Source organism: Oncorhynchus gorbuscha, linkage group LG03, assembly GCF_021184085.1.
Source record: "Oncorhynchus gorbuscha isolate QuinsamMale2020 ecotype Even-year linkage group LG03, OgorEven_v1.0, whole genome shotgun sequence".
Taxonomy (NCBI): Eukaryota; Metazoa; Chordata; class Actinopteri; order Salmoniformes; family Salmonidae; genus Oncorhynchus; species Oncorhynchus gorbuscha.
The window spans coordinates 48,595,303-48,614,210 of NC_060175.1; the positions used below are offsets into that span (position 1 = coordinate 48,595,303).

General features: G+C 43.7%; 1 protein-coding gene across 1 annotated transcript; it reads right to left on the minus strand.

Annotated features, from left to right (window-relative positions):
• Positions 1-1,266: 1,266 nt before the first annotated feature.
• On the minus strand, positions 1,267-18,377 carry zhx3a (zinc fingers and homeoboxes 3a). The gene is made up of 3 exons (XM_046342742.1): positions 18,137-18,377; positions 6,867-9,823; positions 1,267-2,875 (listed from the first exon to the last, which is right to left on the minus strand). Exons 2-3 carry the CDS (start codon positions 9,617-9,619, stop codon positions 2,842-2,844), a joined length of 2,787 nt encoding a protein of 928 aa, XP_046198698.1. The 5' UTR covers positions 9,620-9,823; positions 18,137-18,377; the 3' UTR covers positions 1,267-2,841.
• Between the last annotated feature and the right edge of the window lie 531 nt (positions 18,378-18,908).

The window sequence follows — 18,908 nt, forward strand, 5'->3', positions numbered from 1 at the left end:
TCCTTGACTTAAGTTGTATCAGTCACTATGTTTCACCCTGCTGACTGTCACTTTTCAACATACATTTCTCATTTAGGTGTACTGTGGCAATGTTTCAAGAGGCTTCCTGTGTTCCCAGAACCCAGTGTAATAACAAGCTCTGTCTACCCTGAACAGGAGGCCCCAGGAAGCATCCCCACTGCCTGTTGATTTTGGACAAGTCGCTATAGGAGGGATCAGGCAGGGTTTGGCACAAGCCTGGTTCTGATTGGATTTAACGCCATGAATCTCTATCAATTCTTGACAGCTTTAATTTGTAATGAATAGATTTAGCTTGCAAATTGAGACTCTGACAGACTGCAGTGACCATGGCTAAATTGAGAGACCAGTTAAGTGCAGATGTCAAGCAACGTACAAGTGCCGTGTGAAAGTTTTCGTATAACATAACATGAGTGCAGGTGTCTAAGATGGTCCATTTCCGATAGAGTGCTACCCAGCTGGGATCCATTCAACATGAGCAGTAACTGGCTGACTGGACTGATGATGAACTTGGAAATCCTTTGTAGCCATTCTGACGCATGCTGTTCTTTGCAGTATTCAATAAATGTCAAATCAGTGAGGCAAACCTCTGCAGATATTAGGATTGTGTTATTAATCGCAACAGAAAGGTATCTAAATATCCCTAGCTTTGAGTGTGGAAAATGATTCAAAGGTGAAATGCCATATTGAGAGTAAGCTAGTGATTATCATTAGATCTAGCTGTTCATATTGACATAGGCATAGGCATACACAAGCATTTTTGTACATAATGGCTCTGATCACAACTTGCCAATACAGTACACTGGAAATAATAATTTAAAAAAATCTGCCATCGAAGCAAGAGCTCAGTTTGACACCAATTGATTTTTCTTGTAAAGGCGTTGGTGTCTTTAACTTTGAGAGAGTGTATCAACTGTCCACTACCAGTAGATGACACTGTTTAAAAGGAAGACTTGCCCATTCTTTCTTGATCTAGATTAATACGCCCCTACAAATATCGAATTAACTCTTTAATTCAATCCCACTTCTGACACCAGTGTAATGAAACCGGCAAGGAGCTCATCTCGAACCCTGAACCCGGCCCGTAGCCCAGCACGCCATGGACTGTGCCACAAGAGCATGCTCGAGTGGCAGAGTCGATATCCGCGCTCATAAACACGGGGTCGCTACAAACATGTCATGTTTGTTCTATAATCAATCTACAGGTGTGACAGCTTTTCATGTGGCAGTAAAAACAAGTAAGCAGTCTTCCTCAGTGAGAATTTATTCTGGAAAGTGTAGAAAGGATGATACAACAGTGCTTTATGATCAAACTATTTCATAAAAGTTAAAGTGATCATAACACCGTAAGTCCAGATTTCTTTTCATCTTTATTTTTCAAAGCAAAACAAATTGGTAACATTCAACACAAGTGCATACACTGCTGGTAGGAGATCACCTCCAATTTCACTTTGGATGGTATAGCACCGTTCTTAGCTATTTAGCAGCTTATTAGACGCATGTAGTGACCATGTTTGTTAATATGAAAAATTCAGAGGAATGAAAAGATCTCCTCATTTGGCTCTCTAGCTAGCACAAGATCTACCTCTGTGTCCTCCAAGGCATTTGATCAAATTGACATTTATTTTATAGCATTTGCCAGTATATTTCATATTACAGCTGAATGTTAAGCTTTTACAAGAATACAGAAGCAGCATCTTTTTTTAAAAATTTATTCACAGATATAAACCAGCACAGCAGTAACTTTAATGCACTGGCACCTTTTTTTTTTATCTCAACATCACAGTAGCTGGAAAGCTATATGTGATGGGCGGACCGGTCATATCAATGCATTGGGACAGACTTAGTAAGGCAACGTTCGCGTGACAGGCTTCTCTTATGATTGGGTTTGTAGATTCAGCCAGGGCAGTATTGATTTTGACAGAGCTCTGTCAATATCTTTATTCTGGGGCAGTGTGATTTTAGCATTGCTGTCTGCTAGTGCATTGTATTGTCTCTTGCGTGTAGCTCAGGGTTTCTCAAACGCAGTCCTCAGGACCCCAAGGGGTGCACGTTTAGGTTTTTTGCCCGAACACTACACAGCTGATTCAAATAATCAACTAATCATCAAGCTTAGATAATTTGAATCAGCTGTGTAGTGTTTGGGCAAAACTAAATGTGTTCCGGAGGACCAAGTTTGGGAAACGCTGCTGTAGCTGAACTGTTGAGTGATCACCAACATTTATACAGAGATAAATAAAACTAGAGGCTCAATTATTTCTGGACTTACAGTGACTATAGAAGAAGAGTAAGTAAAATTGAAAAACCAATTAACGGAGGAAAGTAAAATTCAAGGCAGTGCTGAAGTACTGGTTGCTAAAAAAAAAAGTTACAAATATCAAAGCCAACAATAACATCTCCTAGACACTGCTCATTTTGTCCAGTCAACAAAACCCCTCTTTAGTGCAGTTTCAATCATATACATCTCCCTTTCCCTAAACAGTATCTCTTTATCCCGCTCCCATCTTCCCTCATTCAAGTCAGTTGTCCAGTCAGTGTTAGTCTTCTCTCTGTCTCATCCGGCTTACCACCCTCTATGCGCACCATCCCATTCCTCACACGACCACAAAGAAGAATGAAGAAAGGCTTGAACATCACAGGACTCAAAAGGTGAGAAGTTCTTTCTTTAGAGGATGGCAGGAAGTGATGGGGTTATTCACAGTTACAGTCCAACGGTCCAGCTACAATCACATCTGCTGTCATAATGAACACACCAGACCATGGCCATCTGTAAAGCCAGCCAGCCAACCCATCCTTTACCCCCGGTAGGTTTGGGCCACTCCGTCACACTTCAAGCAGCTCTATTATCAGACGGTCCCTGAAAACACACACACAGGACTCACATTAGTACAATACTGTTCTGATGAAAATAAATTTTCCATGAATAAATGTTATATATGTATTTTTTGAATAAGCACTGTTAAAAGATATAGAAGTTAGTCTCTGATTTCCTCGTAACATCCAACTCACAAAAGACAATAGACATGATTTATTCACATATATTAGCATGCTCTCTTAATCTATAATTCAATGGCCCAGACTCCAACTCTTCTAAAAATAGCTTCTTAAAACACAGACCTTTGATTGTCTGAACAAGCCACTCTATATGAATACCCACACTCTCTCCCCCGGTTCATTTCTTTATTCTTCACACAGTAACAACTACAAACACATAACTGACATTTTTTCTTCAACTTCAATTTTACAGTTTACAAAGCCATAAATAAATCATATCCAATATTAGAGCAATATATAGCTACTGTAAATATCAACAGTATAGTTTTTGACATTCTGTGATGACGAAGGAGCAATTATCTTCCTCATCCAGGCTGGCACGTAAACAACTGACCTAACACATAGAAATTCCATGAAGGTATGCATATGCAGGGCAGAGACAACAATAATGCCACCGGCAAAACTAGAATAGTCCCTGTAAGCAAAATGACGTTGAAAAGATGTCAAAAATACGTATGTCCAAGTCAGTTAAGAACACATTCTTATTTTCAATGACGGCCTGGGAACAGTGGGTTAACTGCCTGTTCAGGGGCAGAACGACAGATTTGTACCTTGTCAGCTCGGGGGTTTGAACTCGCAACCTTCCGGTTACTAGTCCAACGCTCTAACCACTAGGCTACCCTGCCGCCCCAGGCTGTTGCATTGGCATTATTAGTCCTGATTCCTTTGACTAATCATTTTGGCTATTTAAGCTCTGAATTATTTTTATTTAACTAGGAAAGAACAAATTCTTATTTACAATGACGGCCTACCCTGGCCAAACCTGGACGACGCTGGGCCAATTGTGCGCCGCCCTATGGGACTCCCAATTACAGCCGAATGTGATGCAGCCTGTATACCCAACTTCATCAGGAGGAGTTATCCTGAGCATATTTTCAATGGGTTTACACAGCGGGAAATGCAGAAGTATTTTATTTTTCGCTATGATCAGCTCGTCAAATTTACGGATACAGACTTGAAACCACTGATCATGACACGTGGTGAAACTCCTGGACAGCAGCTGTGAGTAGCCAGATTATCCATTCCATATTGTCCATTTTTACTTTGACCTGTCCTGTGTTAGGATACAGTTGAAGTCGGAAGTTTACATACACCTTAGCCAAATACATTTAAACTCTCAGTTTTCACAATTCCTAACATTTAATCCTAGTAAAAAGTCCCTGTTTTAGGTCAGTTAGGATCACCACTTTATTTTAAGAATGTGACATGTCAGAATAATAGCAGAGAGAATGATTTCAGCTTTTATTTATTTCATCACATTCCCAGTGGGTCAGAAGTTTACATACACTCAATTAGTATTTGGTAGCATTGCCTTTAAATTGTTTAACTTGGGTCAAACGTTTCAGGTATCCTTCCACAAGCTTCCCAAAAGTTGGTTGAGTTTTGGCCCATTCTTCCTGACAGAGCTGATGTAACTGAGTTAGGTTTGTAGGCCTCCTTGCTCGCACACACTTTTTCAGTTCTGCCCACACATTTTCTATAGGATTGAGGTCAGGGCTTTGTGATGGCCACTCCAATACCTAGACTTTGTTGTCCTTAAACCATTTTGCCACAACTTTGGAAATATGCTTGGGGTCATTGTTCATTTGGAAGACCCATTTGCGACCAAGCTTTAACTTCCTGACTGATGTCTTCAGATGTTGCTTCAACATGTCCACATAATTGTCCTCCTCATGTAGCCATCTATTTATTTTGTGAAGTGTGCCAGTCCCTCCTACAACAAAGCACCCCCACAACATGATGCTGCCACCTCCACAACATGATGCTGCCACCTCCGTGCTTCACAGTTGGGATGGTGTTCTTCGGCTTGCAAGCCTCCCTTTTTCCCCCTCCAAACATAACTATTGTCATTATGGCCAAACAGTTCTGTTTTTGTTTCATCAGACCAGAGGACAAGTACGATCTTTGTCCCCATGTGCAGTTGCAAACCGTAGTCTGGCTTTCTTATGGTGGTTTTGGAGCAGTGACTTCTTCCTTGCTGAGCGGCCTTTCAGATTATGTCAATATAGGACTCGTTTTACTGTGGATATAGATACTTTTGTACCGGTTTCCTCCAGCATCTTCACAAAAACCTTTGCTATATTTATGGGATTGATTTGCACTTTTCACACCAAAGTACTTTCATCTCTAGGAGACAGAACGCGTCTCCTTCCTGAGCGGTAAGACGACTGCGTGGTTCCATGGTGTTTGTACTTGCGTACTATTGTTTATACAGATCCATGTGGTACCTTCAGGCATTTGGAAATTTCTCCCAAGGATGAATCAGACTTGTGGAGGTCCACACATTTTTTTCTGAGGTCTTGGCTGATTTATTTTGATTTTCCCATGATGTCAAGCAAAGAGACACTGAGTTTGAAGGTAGGCCTTGAAATACATCCACATGTACACCTCCAATTCACTCAAATTATGTCAATTAGCCTATCAGATGCTTCTAAAGCCATGATATAATTTTCTGGAATTTTCCAAGCTGTTTAAAGGCACAGTCAACTTAGTGTATCTAAACTCCTGACCCACTGGAATTGTGATACAGTGAATTATAAGTGAAATAATCTGTCTGTCAACTATTGTTGGAAAAATTACTTGTGTCATGCACAAAGTAGATATCCGAACAGGCTTGGCAAAACTATAGTATGTTAACAAGGAATTTGTGGAGTGGTTGAAAAACGAGTTTTAATGACTCCAACATAAGTGTATGTAAACTTCAGACTTCAACTGTATATTGTTTCTTAACATATCAGCACATTTTGTATTTGATTGGGTGCCATTTAGATTAGGCTATTTGTTCGGAGAAAAATACATGATGTAAAAAAAGTGTCTGTCTCATTACATTGTCATACATTTTATCTCCAGCCTGTAGGCTACAGAAAAGGCCACCCGTATACTATGTCTGCTACATGATTTATGTTAGATCATTTTTGGGGGACGGAGCGTTGGTGGAGAGTAGCAGCGATGCGTTTCTCCAACAGCACTCTGGAGAGGCATGCTGGGAAAGGAAAAAGGAAATATTTTGCACCCCTGCATTTTGACAAAGTGGGCACTGATTATCACAGGCTGGCATCAGCGCTCACCTAAAAAACCCATATGCCACTGGTTGAGAGAAATAGTTATTGTTTTTGGGCAGAAATATACGAGGTTTGGCCTCCCAGTGGTCCAAGGCACTGCATTGCAGTGCTAGAGGCGTCACTACAGACCCCGGTTCAATCCCATGGTGTGTCACAGCCGGCCGCGACCGAGAGACCCATGAGGCGGCGTCCATTGGCCGTCTGGGTTTGGGTAGGATTTGGCCAGCCCAGGATATCCTTGTCCCATTGCACTCTAGCGAGTCCTTGTGGCGGGCCGGGTGCAGTGCACACTGACTTTGGTCGCCAGTTGTACAGTGTTTCCTCCGACACATTGGTGCGGCTAGCTTCTGGGTTAAGTGAGCATTGTGTCAAGAAGCAGTGTGGCTTGGCAGGGTCGTGTTTCAGAGGACGCATTGCTCTCGACCTTCGCCTCGCACGAGTCCGTAGGGGAGTTGCAGCGATGGGACAAGACTGTAGCTACGAATTGGATATCATGACGAAGGGGTACGTGTTTTTTGACATTTCTATTTTTTTAAACATCAAAATAATTATGTGAGGTTTTATGTGTTGTTGGAGGTGCGTCTTGACCAGTTTAGCTCAAATGCCACCCTCTTCAATCTGCCTCAATAGGCGGCGGCCTAATCCTGCCCAATGAGCGGTCCGGCCTTGAGTATATGAGGTGATCACAGATTCAGTACTTTTCATTAGACAACGGTAACTGATAGAACTCACCTGGGCTCTGTCTGCTGCTCACCAAAGGCCTGGCTGGTAACTGGCTGCTGGTGGTCATCCTCCCTCTCTGCCCAGTGACCATGTAGTCCTTCGGCATTCCCTGTATCCACAGCTCTTTCTCTCTCCCCAGTCTCCTCTGGCCCTGCTGGACTCAACAGCGGCCTCTGTGTGTCTGCACCCCACCAGAATCCCCGCTGCCCTGAGCTCAGCCCCTCAGGTCCTCCATCAAGCTGCTTGTTCACCTCCTGCTCCACCAGTTTCCTATGAACCTCCTGAGGGTTGATCAGTGCCCCTGCGTTGTAGTCTCTGGGGCCTTTTCCTTCCTCCCCCTCTGCTGGTAGGCACTGGTAGCCCTCCAGCCATTTCAGCTGGCTGTTCTTGTGAATATAGCGGCTGTCACTGAACCAGCGGACCACCTCTGGCTTGGGCAGACCCGTCATGATACTCAGCTCCTCGGACTGCTGGCTGCTGGGCCAGCGTGTGCTGGTGAATGCCTGTCTCAGAAGGTGCACCTGCCTGGGTGTTTTCTTGCCCCAGGGGGCAGAGAAGGACGGTTGTGACAGGTCTGAGATGTGAGTCTCAGACTTGAGCTCTGGATGGAAGGCCTCTGAAGCAGGTTTTGAAGCTGGATCGCTCACCATGGACCTCTGCAGGTTGATCTTTATGGGGTCAACTTTTAGTTCAGGGCAGGTCCTGTCATCCCCAAAATGGTCTTCCTCCTTGATAAGCTGCCGCAGGACTGACATAGCTTTCATTGGAACCTCCTTCGTGCATTTGCCATCCTCTACAATAGATATGCCACTGCCGCTGCTTTTGGCAATGACACTGGTGCTGGTGTTTTCGTTTTGGGCTTTGCTGGCATGGTTCAGGTTGTTGACATTATCATTATTGCTAGTACTGGAGTAGCCACTACTCATACTGCCGTTGTTGGACTTGTGGATATTGTTGTCGTTACGGTCATCATCACCCATTGTTGATGGGTAATGATCCTGATTAGCTGTGTTGCCGTTGCTATGGATGTTATAGGCGATAACGTTAGATTTGGCGGTATTACTCATGACCACTTTACTTTTGTTGCTGCTGCTGAAGCCTTCCAGGACAGATGGTATGCTATAATGTCCGCTGCTTTGATTGTTTGGTTTGTCAGGGCTGTCAGTGAGACAATCATCATTATTGCCAATGTTGGAGGTGCAACTGATGATGCTGATTGGTTTCCTAGTGCCATGGTCCCCGGCGTCAGTACTAATGGAGGAGTAACTACTGATGCTGCTGCTGCTACTGCAACTACTACTGCTACTGCTGCTTCTGCTGATGGTGCTAATGACACAACCATTGTTTCCCGCCAATCCCAACCTTTGCGCAACACTCTTGTCAGACTCCAGGCTGGGCACAGTAGTGGGGATAGTGTTCCTGGCTACTACCTGCGTTGTTCCGCTGACCACTGTCTGATATTTCGGGGGGATCATGGTTGGGGCGACATAAGAGACCCTAGTGGTGACCGGGTGACCAGAGGCTGAAATGCTAGCCGAAGTGGCTATGACTCCAGCATGCCTGTTCACTAAACTACCATGGGACACCCTGGCAGCCTGGTGGCTGGGGCCCACTGGAGCAGGCTGGGCATGGACAGTGTGTTGGTTTACAACATGATTGTTGTGCCGTTGCTTAGGGGGCTGTTTTGGGGGTGCTGTTCCTTGAAAGACAGTGCTGAACATCTTTCTCCTGGCCTCCTCTATCTCCTCGGGGGACCAGCTGATGCCCTGTTTGAGTCTATGGGCGGTAAACCAGAGTTTGATCAGCTCCTCTGGCCAATCAGAGACCACGGTCAGGTAGCAAAGCTCAGCTTTGGTCGGGTAGGGGAACTTTCCAAAGGAAGTCTTGAGAAAACTGCTGGTGTCCATGGCAGCATCATAGGTGGGGATGCTGCTCAGGGGAATCATCACCTTTGGGAGGTTTTTGATGGAATCGGAGGATGAGGAGGAGAATGAGAAAGTGGGAGGGCTGTGCTGGTGATAGGCTTGATTGGGCACCGTTGTCGTTATCACATGAGTGTGAGGTTTCCTCAACATAGCAGGGCCACTGGTCCCACTGAGAGACCCATTCTGTAGTTTAGGCACATTCGTCAACATGGTGGGGTCTGTCTGCTTCATCTCCTTCCCAGTGTCTATCCTCCGCACCTCTACTGTGTGGGAGACTACAATCTTCTTGTGCTGTCCCTTGGCCTTCATCATTCTCACTATAGGAGTTTTAGTGAAGGAGATTGCAGGATCGTTAGAGTCCACCCCATTTGTTGTGAACAGGCTCTGCTCCACGATAGTCGCCCCATCGCTCTTCCTGACATGCAGGGACACGGTGACAGAGCCCCCCGACACCCCAGGGTGAGCTTTAGAGTTGTGCAGGGCTAGGGCCTCAAACCTGACCACTGACACACCACAGATCAGGCAGTAGAAACTGGGCTGGGCCCTGAAGTCTACGTGGCAGCTGTGCAGGTGGTCCAAAAAGTAGTTCAGATCTCTGGACTCAAAGTGGCAAGGTGGGCAGCTGTATGTGCCCCCTTTCTGCCATCGGTCACCCCCTTCAGGTCTAAAGGAATCCTGGAAGAAATGGCGTCCGTCTTTTCCAGATATGCTGAGGATACTGTCCTCTGGGATTGTGGGTAGGAGCTCAGGGAGGCAGCCAAGTATGATCTCCTCACGCATGTGTTTGTTTTTGGATGGGATCATGCATGGCACTGTTGACTTCCTCTTGCTGGCCATTGTATTGTAGTGGTGTGTAGATGATGGGTGACTGACTGATTGTCCCGTATGGTAACGGAGGGCGAGTGGTATGTGGAGAGGACTGATGGGGTTTAAATGTCATGGGCCAGCCGCGATGACATTACAGTGTTGCTTCATGTTTGTCCTCAGCTTCTGGGACTCCTCTCACACGACAACAGGCTGTTTTGGCAGCTCACTGGAAACCTATGGGAGAGAAAACAGAAAAAGATGTGATAAGTTAAATAATTCCTAATAAGAATGCATCCACACACAATCAGGGAAACTCCCAGTCATTTTTACATTGTCATGTGCCTCCCTCTTCTGCCAACCTTGGATAAGAGCCAGTCTACATTTTACAGGCAATAATGTTCCAACCCTTTACATTGGGGTGTACACAACTTTTGGGAGCCATCTGGTGACATCAGTGCTCCCCGATGTGCTCTCAACAATGATTTTAATGACACATGCAACATTGCATTATGTTGAGCAATCAAATTGACAGATTGCATCAAAGGGCCTCCAACTATTTGTCACCCTTTATTTAGGATGACGTACGCTATTCGTTTTGGTAAACACGCACATCCATGAATACACACACACACACATCCACTCTCTGTAAATATACCCCCTTCGTACTCTAACACACTCACACATGGAGGTTCCTCACAATTGCTTCAAATTGCACATATGCATGCACGCACACACTCGTACACACCAGTGTTTCCCTTATATTCATTTAGCTGCTAAATCGTTGCCATCACTCCAAAATATATGATACAAAAATATATATATATATAATTTGGAAAATAATTTCCGGGATGGTAAAAATGTTTTCAGTGTAAACCAGATATAAAGCATGTAGAAAAGATAGTGGAACTATATATTTTTAAACAAGATCATCTTTGAGAACCAACAATCATCAAAATAAAAACTAGACAGAGAATCTAAAACTGTTATGTTTGAGTCACTCAGATGGCTAATGCCGTGTTCTTACGCTATTAGCCATGACAATTGCAGGACACTAGCTTTAAAACAGATTTTTTTTTCTCTCAACCTCATGACAAAATGTGTAGAATTGCATGACACTAAGGCAAAATGTGTAGGGTTGAAGAAAATTAGCTCTAGGACAGCAAAATGATGTCTCTGCGGCCGAGAGGACGGTTTAAGACTCCACCATTAGCCACGCCCACTCCCCCCAACGCTAACTTTCATGCCGATGCTGAAAATAATCCTTAACTCAGTTTGAAGCCTTTTCAGGACAAAGGTCAACTCAGATCAGTGTTTTCTGCTTATTCGGTTTTTACAGTTATGTAGCTAAATATATAGATAACAACATTCTTAGTACAACAACGTAGAATATGAAGCGAGGACACAATCTGCTTCAATTCCACACTGCCCTCTCATTAAATACAACCCTCATATTCTCTCTCTCCCTCCGCCTCTCTTGCTGTGAATTGAAAAACTGCTCTTGATCTTATCTAGTTCTCACAGAGATTTCATGATGCTTCGGCAGATAGCTGAGATTTGTCTCTCTTTGGCAGACGTTAATCATCTTCATCATCAGTCCACATCTCAGTGTCCACCTCAGTACTTAAAACTAATTTATTACAAGGTGTGTCAATATAGCACGCCGAATGAGCACACTATTACATTCTTGAAATATCTATAGCCAAATTCTTAAGAGTCAGGTCATTATTCTCTTGAACGTGGCCATACTCCTGAAAAACATGTACGTCTTCAGCCAGTCAGACTGAGTGAAGTTATGTGTATGCATTCACCATGGCCTGCTGGTTGATAAATAAAAGATGAACCTGTTCCGGAATTTAAAATCCCAAATGACTACCCACAGTACATGCTGATCCCGGAAGGGCCGCGATGTCCTTTTTGTAACTGCCTCTTTTATTTCTAATGACGGCTCCCTTCCGACAAAAAAAAAAAAAAAAAACACACACCAAAAAAAAACTAGGTCACCAGCATCTTATGTATTAATCCCGGTTCGCTGCATCCAGACGTGGGCATTTGCTGTATGTTTAGCTGGCAGGGAGGTCATGATACTTTCTGACGGCACACAGTTAACCCCTGATGAGGACAGTGGGGTTTAGCGAGTGCATTCCATTGAGACGTTGGCTACAGCTCTCATGCCAGCGAATCTGATCTTCTCATGCTCAACGAATAACATGTGAAGGTATGGTTTTAGTACTGTGTGGACAGGGGAAAGGCAGTGGACTTACTAGTTAGTTCCCAGTTACAGTACATTCGGAAGGTATTCAAACCACTTGACTTTTCCCACGTTTTGTTACGTTGGTCTTATTTTAAAAAATGGATTCAATTAAATGTTTTCCCTCATCAATCTACACACAATACCACATAATGACAAAGTGAAAACAGGTTTTTAGATTTTTTTTTTGCACATTTATTAAAAACAGAAATACCTTATACCTCAAAATTGAGCTCAGGTTCATCCTGTTCTCATTGATCATTCTTGTGATGTTTCTACAACTTGATTTGAGCCCACCTGTGGTAAATTCAATTGATAGGACTTGATTTGGAAAGGCACACACCTGTTTATGTAAGGTCCCACAGTTGACAGTGCATGTTAGAGCAGAATCCAAGCCATGAGGTCAAAGAAATTGTCTGTAGAGCTCTGAGACAGGATTGTGTCGAAGCACAGATTTGGGGAAGGGTACCAAAACATTTCTTCAGCATTGAAGGTCCCCAAGAACAAGTTGAGTAAAAGCAGTAAAAGGCACATGACAGCCCGCTTGGAGTTTGCCAAAAGGCACCTAAAGGACTCTCAGACCATGAGAAACAAGATTCTCTGGTCTGATGAAAACAAGATTCAACTCTTTGGCCTGAATGCCAAGCGTCACGTCTGGAGGAAATCTGGCACTATCCCTACAGTGAAGCATGGTGGTGGCAGCATCATGCCGTGGGGATGTTTTTCAGCGACAGGGACTGGGAGACTAGTCAGGAGTGAAGGAAAGATGAACGGTGCAAAGTACAGAGATACCCTTGATGAAAACCTGCTCAGGACCTCAGACTGGGGCGAAGGTCCAGCTTCCAGCAGGACAACGACCCTAAGCACACAGCAAAGACAACGCAGGAGTGGCTTCGGGACAAGTCTTTGAGTGGCCCAGCCAGAGCCCGATTGAACATCTCTGGGGAGACCTGAAAGTAGCTGTGCAGCGGTGCTCTGCATCCAACCTGACAGCGCTTGAGAGGAGCTGCAGAGAAGAATGGGGAAAAACACCCCAAATACAGGTGTGTCAAGCTTGTAGCGTCATACCCAAGAAGAATCCAGGCTGTAATCGCTGTCAACGGTGCTTCAACAAAGTACTGAGTAAAGGGTCTAAATACTTATGTAAATGTTAAGATGTTTTATTTAATCCGTTTTAGAATAAGGCTGTAACGTAACAAAATGCGGAAAAAGTCAAGAGGTCTGAATACTTTCCGAATGCACCAGGAGGTGAAGCAGTTAATTGTAATGTATAACTATAATCATTACTGCCTCATCCTAACTGATAGTTTTTCACAAATGTGGCTCAAATTTGGTTTCCTGGTCTCAGAGCTCCCCAATCACATGTTGAAATACTAATGCATCAAGGAGATGTGCATGTAAAAAACAAATATCGGTCTTCATCACAATGATACAAAGGCCATGCCATTTAAAAAATACCATGTGATGGAAAATGTCATCTGAGCACTAATAGGTTGAAGTTATTTGTGTCCCGCGTACTGCGCTGAGATATAGCACAGTGTCGTAGCCCTGGTACCTCTCCCCCTAAAACATCCAATTCCATGCATGACAAACCCAAGACAGGCACAAAGTTGAGCAAGGGTACATGAAGAACCAGGTCACCATTCAAAAGAATGGGGTGCATTATCTCACGAGCGAGATGTGCGATCAGACAAGACTAGGGCTTCTCAGACAGGGAGCCATTGAATGGTGCACTCTGAAAAGAGGGGCCTCGTGTTTCATCGCTAAAGTAGACGACTCAGACGGGAACTGTCTCCCGGTGTGTCGTATGTCCCGATACTGGCACTGGCTCTATGGCTGAGATGAAAAGAGTTTAATCTCCATAGACCTGGAGAGTACTGATCTGAACTGAGGCAAAGTAACAGAGCTTTCAGACAAGCTCTCAGAACACCCCCGCTCACTCTTCATAAGCAAAGTCCTCATGTTACCTTGTGTGCTCAACTCAGTCGAAATGATTTAATTTCAAGTAAATATTTAATATTTGCTTTATAAGAATAAAACACTTATTTTAAAAAACATGTGGTTTCATAGCTGAAGGGGTATGAAGTGGTACATCTGCAATAAAATAGCCCACAGGCACGCGTAAATTGTAGGTCACCAACAGTTGATATTTGCAAACAGAGATTGGCTTTTGCAATGCCATGTTGCTGGTCACATGACTGAGGAGTAAAGAGGACAGAGAAAAAGGAATGACATAGGGAGAGCAGACCCAGACAGACAGCTGGAGTAAGAGGAGGACATGGGTGAAGATGACAGAGAATGCAATGAAGTACACATCCACATCGTTTTACACCAAAGCTTTCAGAAATATTTATCTTTTAACTCAACTGCCAGTAAACAGTTGGTGATGCTGCAGTCACACAAGGGCTGAGGAGATCTTGGCTGTTTTATGACAACATTTGTTTTTCCATATATTAGTGTGTCAGTGATCCACAGCTGTCTTGAATGCCTGCTTAGCTGGTATTGAGTTGAAGATCAACAGAAACAGAAACAGCTCCTGGCATAAGTGGGTGTGGGACAGACAGAACAACTCCTGACAGACACATCTAAACGACAGGAAAAAATATGTTTATGAGTACATCTTCCGCCAAATGTCCATTAAATAGATTCAAGTCATGTGAGTGGGTTAGCTGGAAACCCAAATATAAGTCAGAGACGGATAGCAATTACTGCCCTGAACAGGGAAGACGTTGAGAACAATGCCGCCTCATTTATAAGAGAAACGTGATCCAGCGCTGGGAGCCTTATTCAGAAGACTGACCGTCGGCTTGTCATTGTTCCATTTCCTGCATGTCTGGATGTCTCCTGTGTCTATCATGCTTTCTGTGTCTGTTATTGACTGAATGGCTGGAATTTAGTGGGCACATAATAATTTAAGTGTATAGCTATGTAATGGATTAGTGATTGCATTCATAAAATCCACATTTACTGTCATGAAAAACACACCTGTAGCCAAGGATGTGAGTGGTTAACCTAGTGTTAATATAGTGGGATCTGTCTTCAATATGTTCCCAATTGTATGCCCGTAAATTCTGTATCGGAGTGTGTCTTCAGGGTGTGTGTGTTATGTATTTCTACGTGTACCAGTATATGTATGTGTGTGAATGTATGAATGCCTGCTGAGACGCAGGTGTTGTCAGACGTCAACTCCCCCCCCCCCCCCCCACATCCGTGACTGCAGCCGGTCCGCTGAGAGACCAGTCGGCGATGCCACTCATGTGTTAACATTGTCATGGCAACCCCTCTCTTCTCCTTGCCCACCACACCCCACACAGAGGTGTCAATCGTCTACACCCACCACGCAAGCAGACAGCCGTGTGTGCGCACACACACACACACACACACACACACACACACACACACACACACACACACACACACACACACACACACACACACACACACACACACACACACACACACACACACACACACACACACACACACACACAAAACAACCTTATATGGCAGGCAAAGGACAATGTTAATCCTCCTGCAGTGCCATCTCTGAAATTGCCAGCCTTGGCTTAGCTGTTCCGGACTATTGGGGTGGGGTCAGTTGTAAAGACACCTTCCCACAATGACAATACCTGCTCAACTACACAGTCCACCCTACTGATTAAGTGTTTGTGGCACCATCTAATAAAAAACAAATGAGGTCTACATACATTGCAAAGGGTTAGGGTTAGGGCTAATGCCAAAGCATCTCTAGTTCTGTTCAGATAGATTTTCATGTCCTCCATCGGAATCTTATATTTTTCACCAGAGCCTTCCTCAACGGCCTGGGTGAATGACGGACTAAATTTGTGTGAAGAAATCCTGAGTCACGGGAGCCTATTTCTGCGTTTTTAATGAATAACTCCTTCAGTTCTGTATCTGGGACTCCAGGCCATTGATTTGGCAACTTAAAAAGAAAAAGGAAGAAAAATGGCGGCGTATTGCGCATTGTACTGTCCAACCTAAAATGGCTGACATCACAGCCTCTTGTAACTGCCAGAGTTTGGCAAATGCCAGCTCCTGCTGACCAAACCTTTCTTGCACGAGACAGAGAAAGTGGCAGGGGCTCTCTCCTCTCTAGCCCCTAGTTTTTGTGCAGATAAGTTTATTTTGGTTGGAACAGAGCAAACATGCTGTCTCAAGGAGGCTTTCGATCGCATTGTACCTCGATACTCCTAAGAAAAAAGCGATACCATACGATGAAAAGGAGAGAATAAGAGTGAACCCATACAGAGTGGTGTAGACTTTCAGACTAACAAAACAAAGCTCTCTAAGTAGTATGCTTATGGGACTGTTTTTGTGAGGAGGGGGAAGTATGCTGTTATCATGAATATGGTTGTTTGTACAGAACTGCTGGGAAATAGATCTGGTTGGCATTAGATAGCTGATTTTCCTCTCTGAACTTGAGGAATGTTATACACTCGATGTCAGCTAAAACTGCAAATCATGACCATATGACCTGCTTGAGTGTGCTCTGGCAATGGCTACACAGCACAGTGAAACCTAGGGCACAGAAATGAAAATATTGTTTGACTGGTGTCGATAGACATCAGAACATATAATCCGCAAAGCGGTATATTTGTACAGTAACTAAGGAGTGTCATTCGAGGACGTTTCTTTTTTAGAGTGGGGTGGGCACTCTCGGTCCATTACGCTGTGTCTGTGTATACAAACACTCTCTGTTATGGCCATAGCCAAAACTGTGAGCCATCCCTAATTGCAGGGAATAAGGATAAAAGGCAATATGCCTGGCCTCATTAGAACAGTTCCGAGAAGGAGCGATGGAAGAACGTTCCCAGGGATCCACAATGGGAATTGACATTCCCCCAGTGTAACCTCCTAGAAGAGTGCAACCCTCTACACATACACACTCACTGGACCAGGCTGAATCTAGCCAGGCTGTGGGAGCTAGCGTGTCTAGCTTTGTATTAGTCAGTAATGAGAGACGTCTGCCAAGCATTGGAGCAAGGGAATAATCCTATTTTACATATGTCATGCATCTATGAATTTTGAGGGGGCGCTAATGGTAAAATTAGGTGTCTGCATATTTATTCTAATTGAATAACCTTACATTATATTTCATATACCTTGGTAGCATGACATGCTTCTTCCGTTCCAATTGGTATGATGCCTCTGACTCATTGCATGTGCATGAATCACTCACGCATTTCCCTGATTACAGGGTTGAATATTTAACCGATAGTTACCGGATGAATATTTTCTGCTGCTCATTCAAGAGGTAGGATACCATCGTATTGTCCTATATAATGTGTATGAACATCAGACACACACAGAGCAGTGGATAAGGTAATATTAGTCAGCACTGGGATCCATGCTGAATGCCTGCTGTGTCACAGGCATGTTGGACAGCTAACAGAAAACGCATTGATTATACAGGGTCACCTCATTGGCTAGACACCTAAAGAAATGTGGGTGTCCTGTCTGTTTTAGAGATGGGAGTCATGAGGAAGACTTTACAGCTTGCAATATTCTGACAGTTTGACACACATGAAAAAAGGCAGATCAAAAGATGACAGCTCCCAAAATGCAGTTCATTGCTGGCTGAGCTATCAGCAAATCAGTATCGAGGACTGAGGGAAATTAAATTAAAACAATTGTGCAATACATATAACCAATAATGTGTTCAATTAAACATTGAAACATTACTTAAGAGTTGAAACGATTAATGTCGCCATAAAATTCATAGATTAAAAAGGAATACATTTTTTTGCAGAAGATCCAGCTGGACGTCTGGGTTGTCCAAGTTAGGCTACCAGTCATCAAATCCAATAAGATTATGTATTCGTCACATAAAAAGTCCTTAAAACTTAAATACGGGAATAGTCAACACTGACTCACTCAAAAAAGAAGAGGGAAATATTCAGTGTTGTGCAATAAATTCATCAGAAACGTCACATTGTAACGTGCGAGAGAGGGCAAGTAAACGTTGTAGGCTACATTCTTGAAACTAACAAACTGGCAAGTTAACTCGTTCACTCCAGTAGCCTGTTGGGAAACATTGGCTCTCTTCTTACTTGCGACAATCTTCAGCTCATTCTGTAGAATTAAACATATTTCCCAAAATCCTAACTCGACACCCCCCACCTACTGTCGCCATTTTATATATTTGCGACTTCATATAAACTGCCTAGACTAGACTACAGCGCCAGATAAAATTCTATAGCCAAAATTGGAGTAAACAATCTGGAATTATAACTCTAATAATACGAGTTATTCTATTGTACAAGGGAAAGTGCCATTACCTTGATAGTTGGTCCGGAGTAAAATGGAATCCGACATTAATATAGAAATGAATTATATTAGATTAGCTCCGTTCGTTGCGCTTTGAGAGGAGGGGGTGGGTCCTCGCCTCAGATGAACCCGGTGAACTGGCGTGAACCCGTCAGTCTGTGAACACAGCAAGGTAGGCTACATTACCTCTCCTCGCACACTGTATGGACAGAAAACAACTATGGTCGGCGGCTGGACGACGCAGACAAAAATTATACGTAGTGTAGCCTATTTCCTATGAACACGTGATTCAAAGCGTCACCCAAAATCCTAAACCCTTTCATCTAAATGTTGGAGAGGGGCGGGGGTCGGACGGTGAATGTATACGCGAGAGATGCGCTCTGAACAAAGCAAAAGTATTGGAAACGAACAACGATCGGTCAGTTTTGAACAGTAGCCTACTGAAAATGTAATAGTGTATTTGAGCATTTGCCAAATGTGTAGCTTAATAATTTTGACATAATTTCCAATCAGAAAATGTCTTACCTGCCACGTAAGCCTAATAACAACAGTCATAGCCTAATGAATATACATAAGAATTATGTAACCCGTGTTAAGGTGTCCGTCTAACCATATAGGCATTTTGGAGAGTGGTTCATACAAGGGGAAAGTATTGAATAATTATTATACTTCAATGAATGAGACATTAGGCCTGAATATCAACAAGGCCAATTCAGCCTAATGAAAAGCGCGCGTAAAGGGGTAAACAGCTAATTTCACAAATGTGTCGCGGCGATGCGCCAT

Bases quoted from the DNA above. Each gene is read 5' to 3' on its own strand.
- zhx3a (XM_046342742.1), bottom strand. From the start codon at position 9,619: ATGGCCAGCAAGAGGAAGTCAACAGTGCCATGCATGATCCCATCCAAA. The intron at 2,876-6,866 runs GTGAGTTCTATC...GTGTGTTTTCAG, and splicing joins GAGCAGCAGACAGAGCCCAG to GGACCGTCTGATAATAGAGC.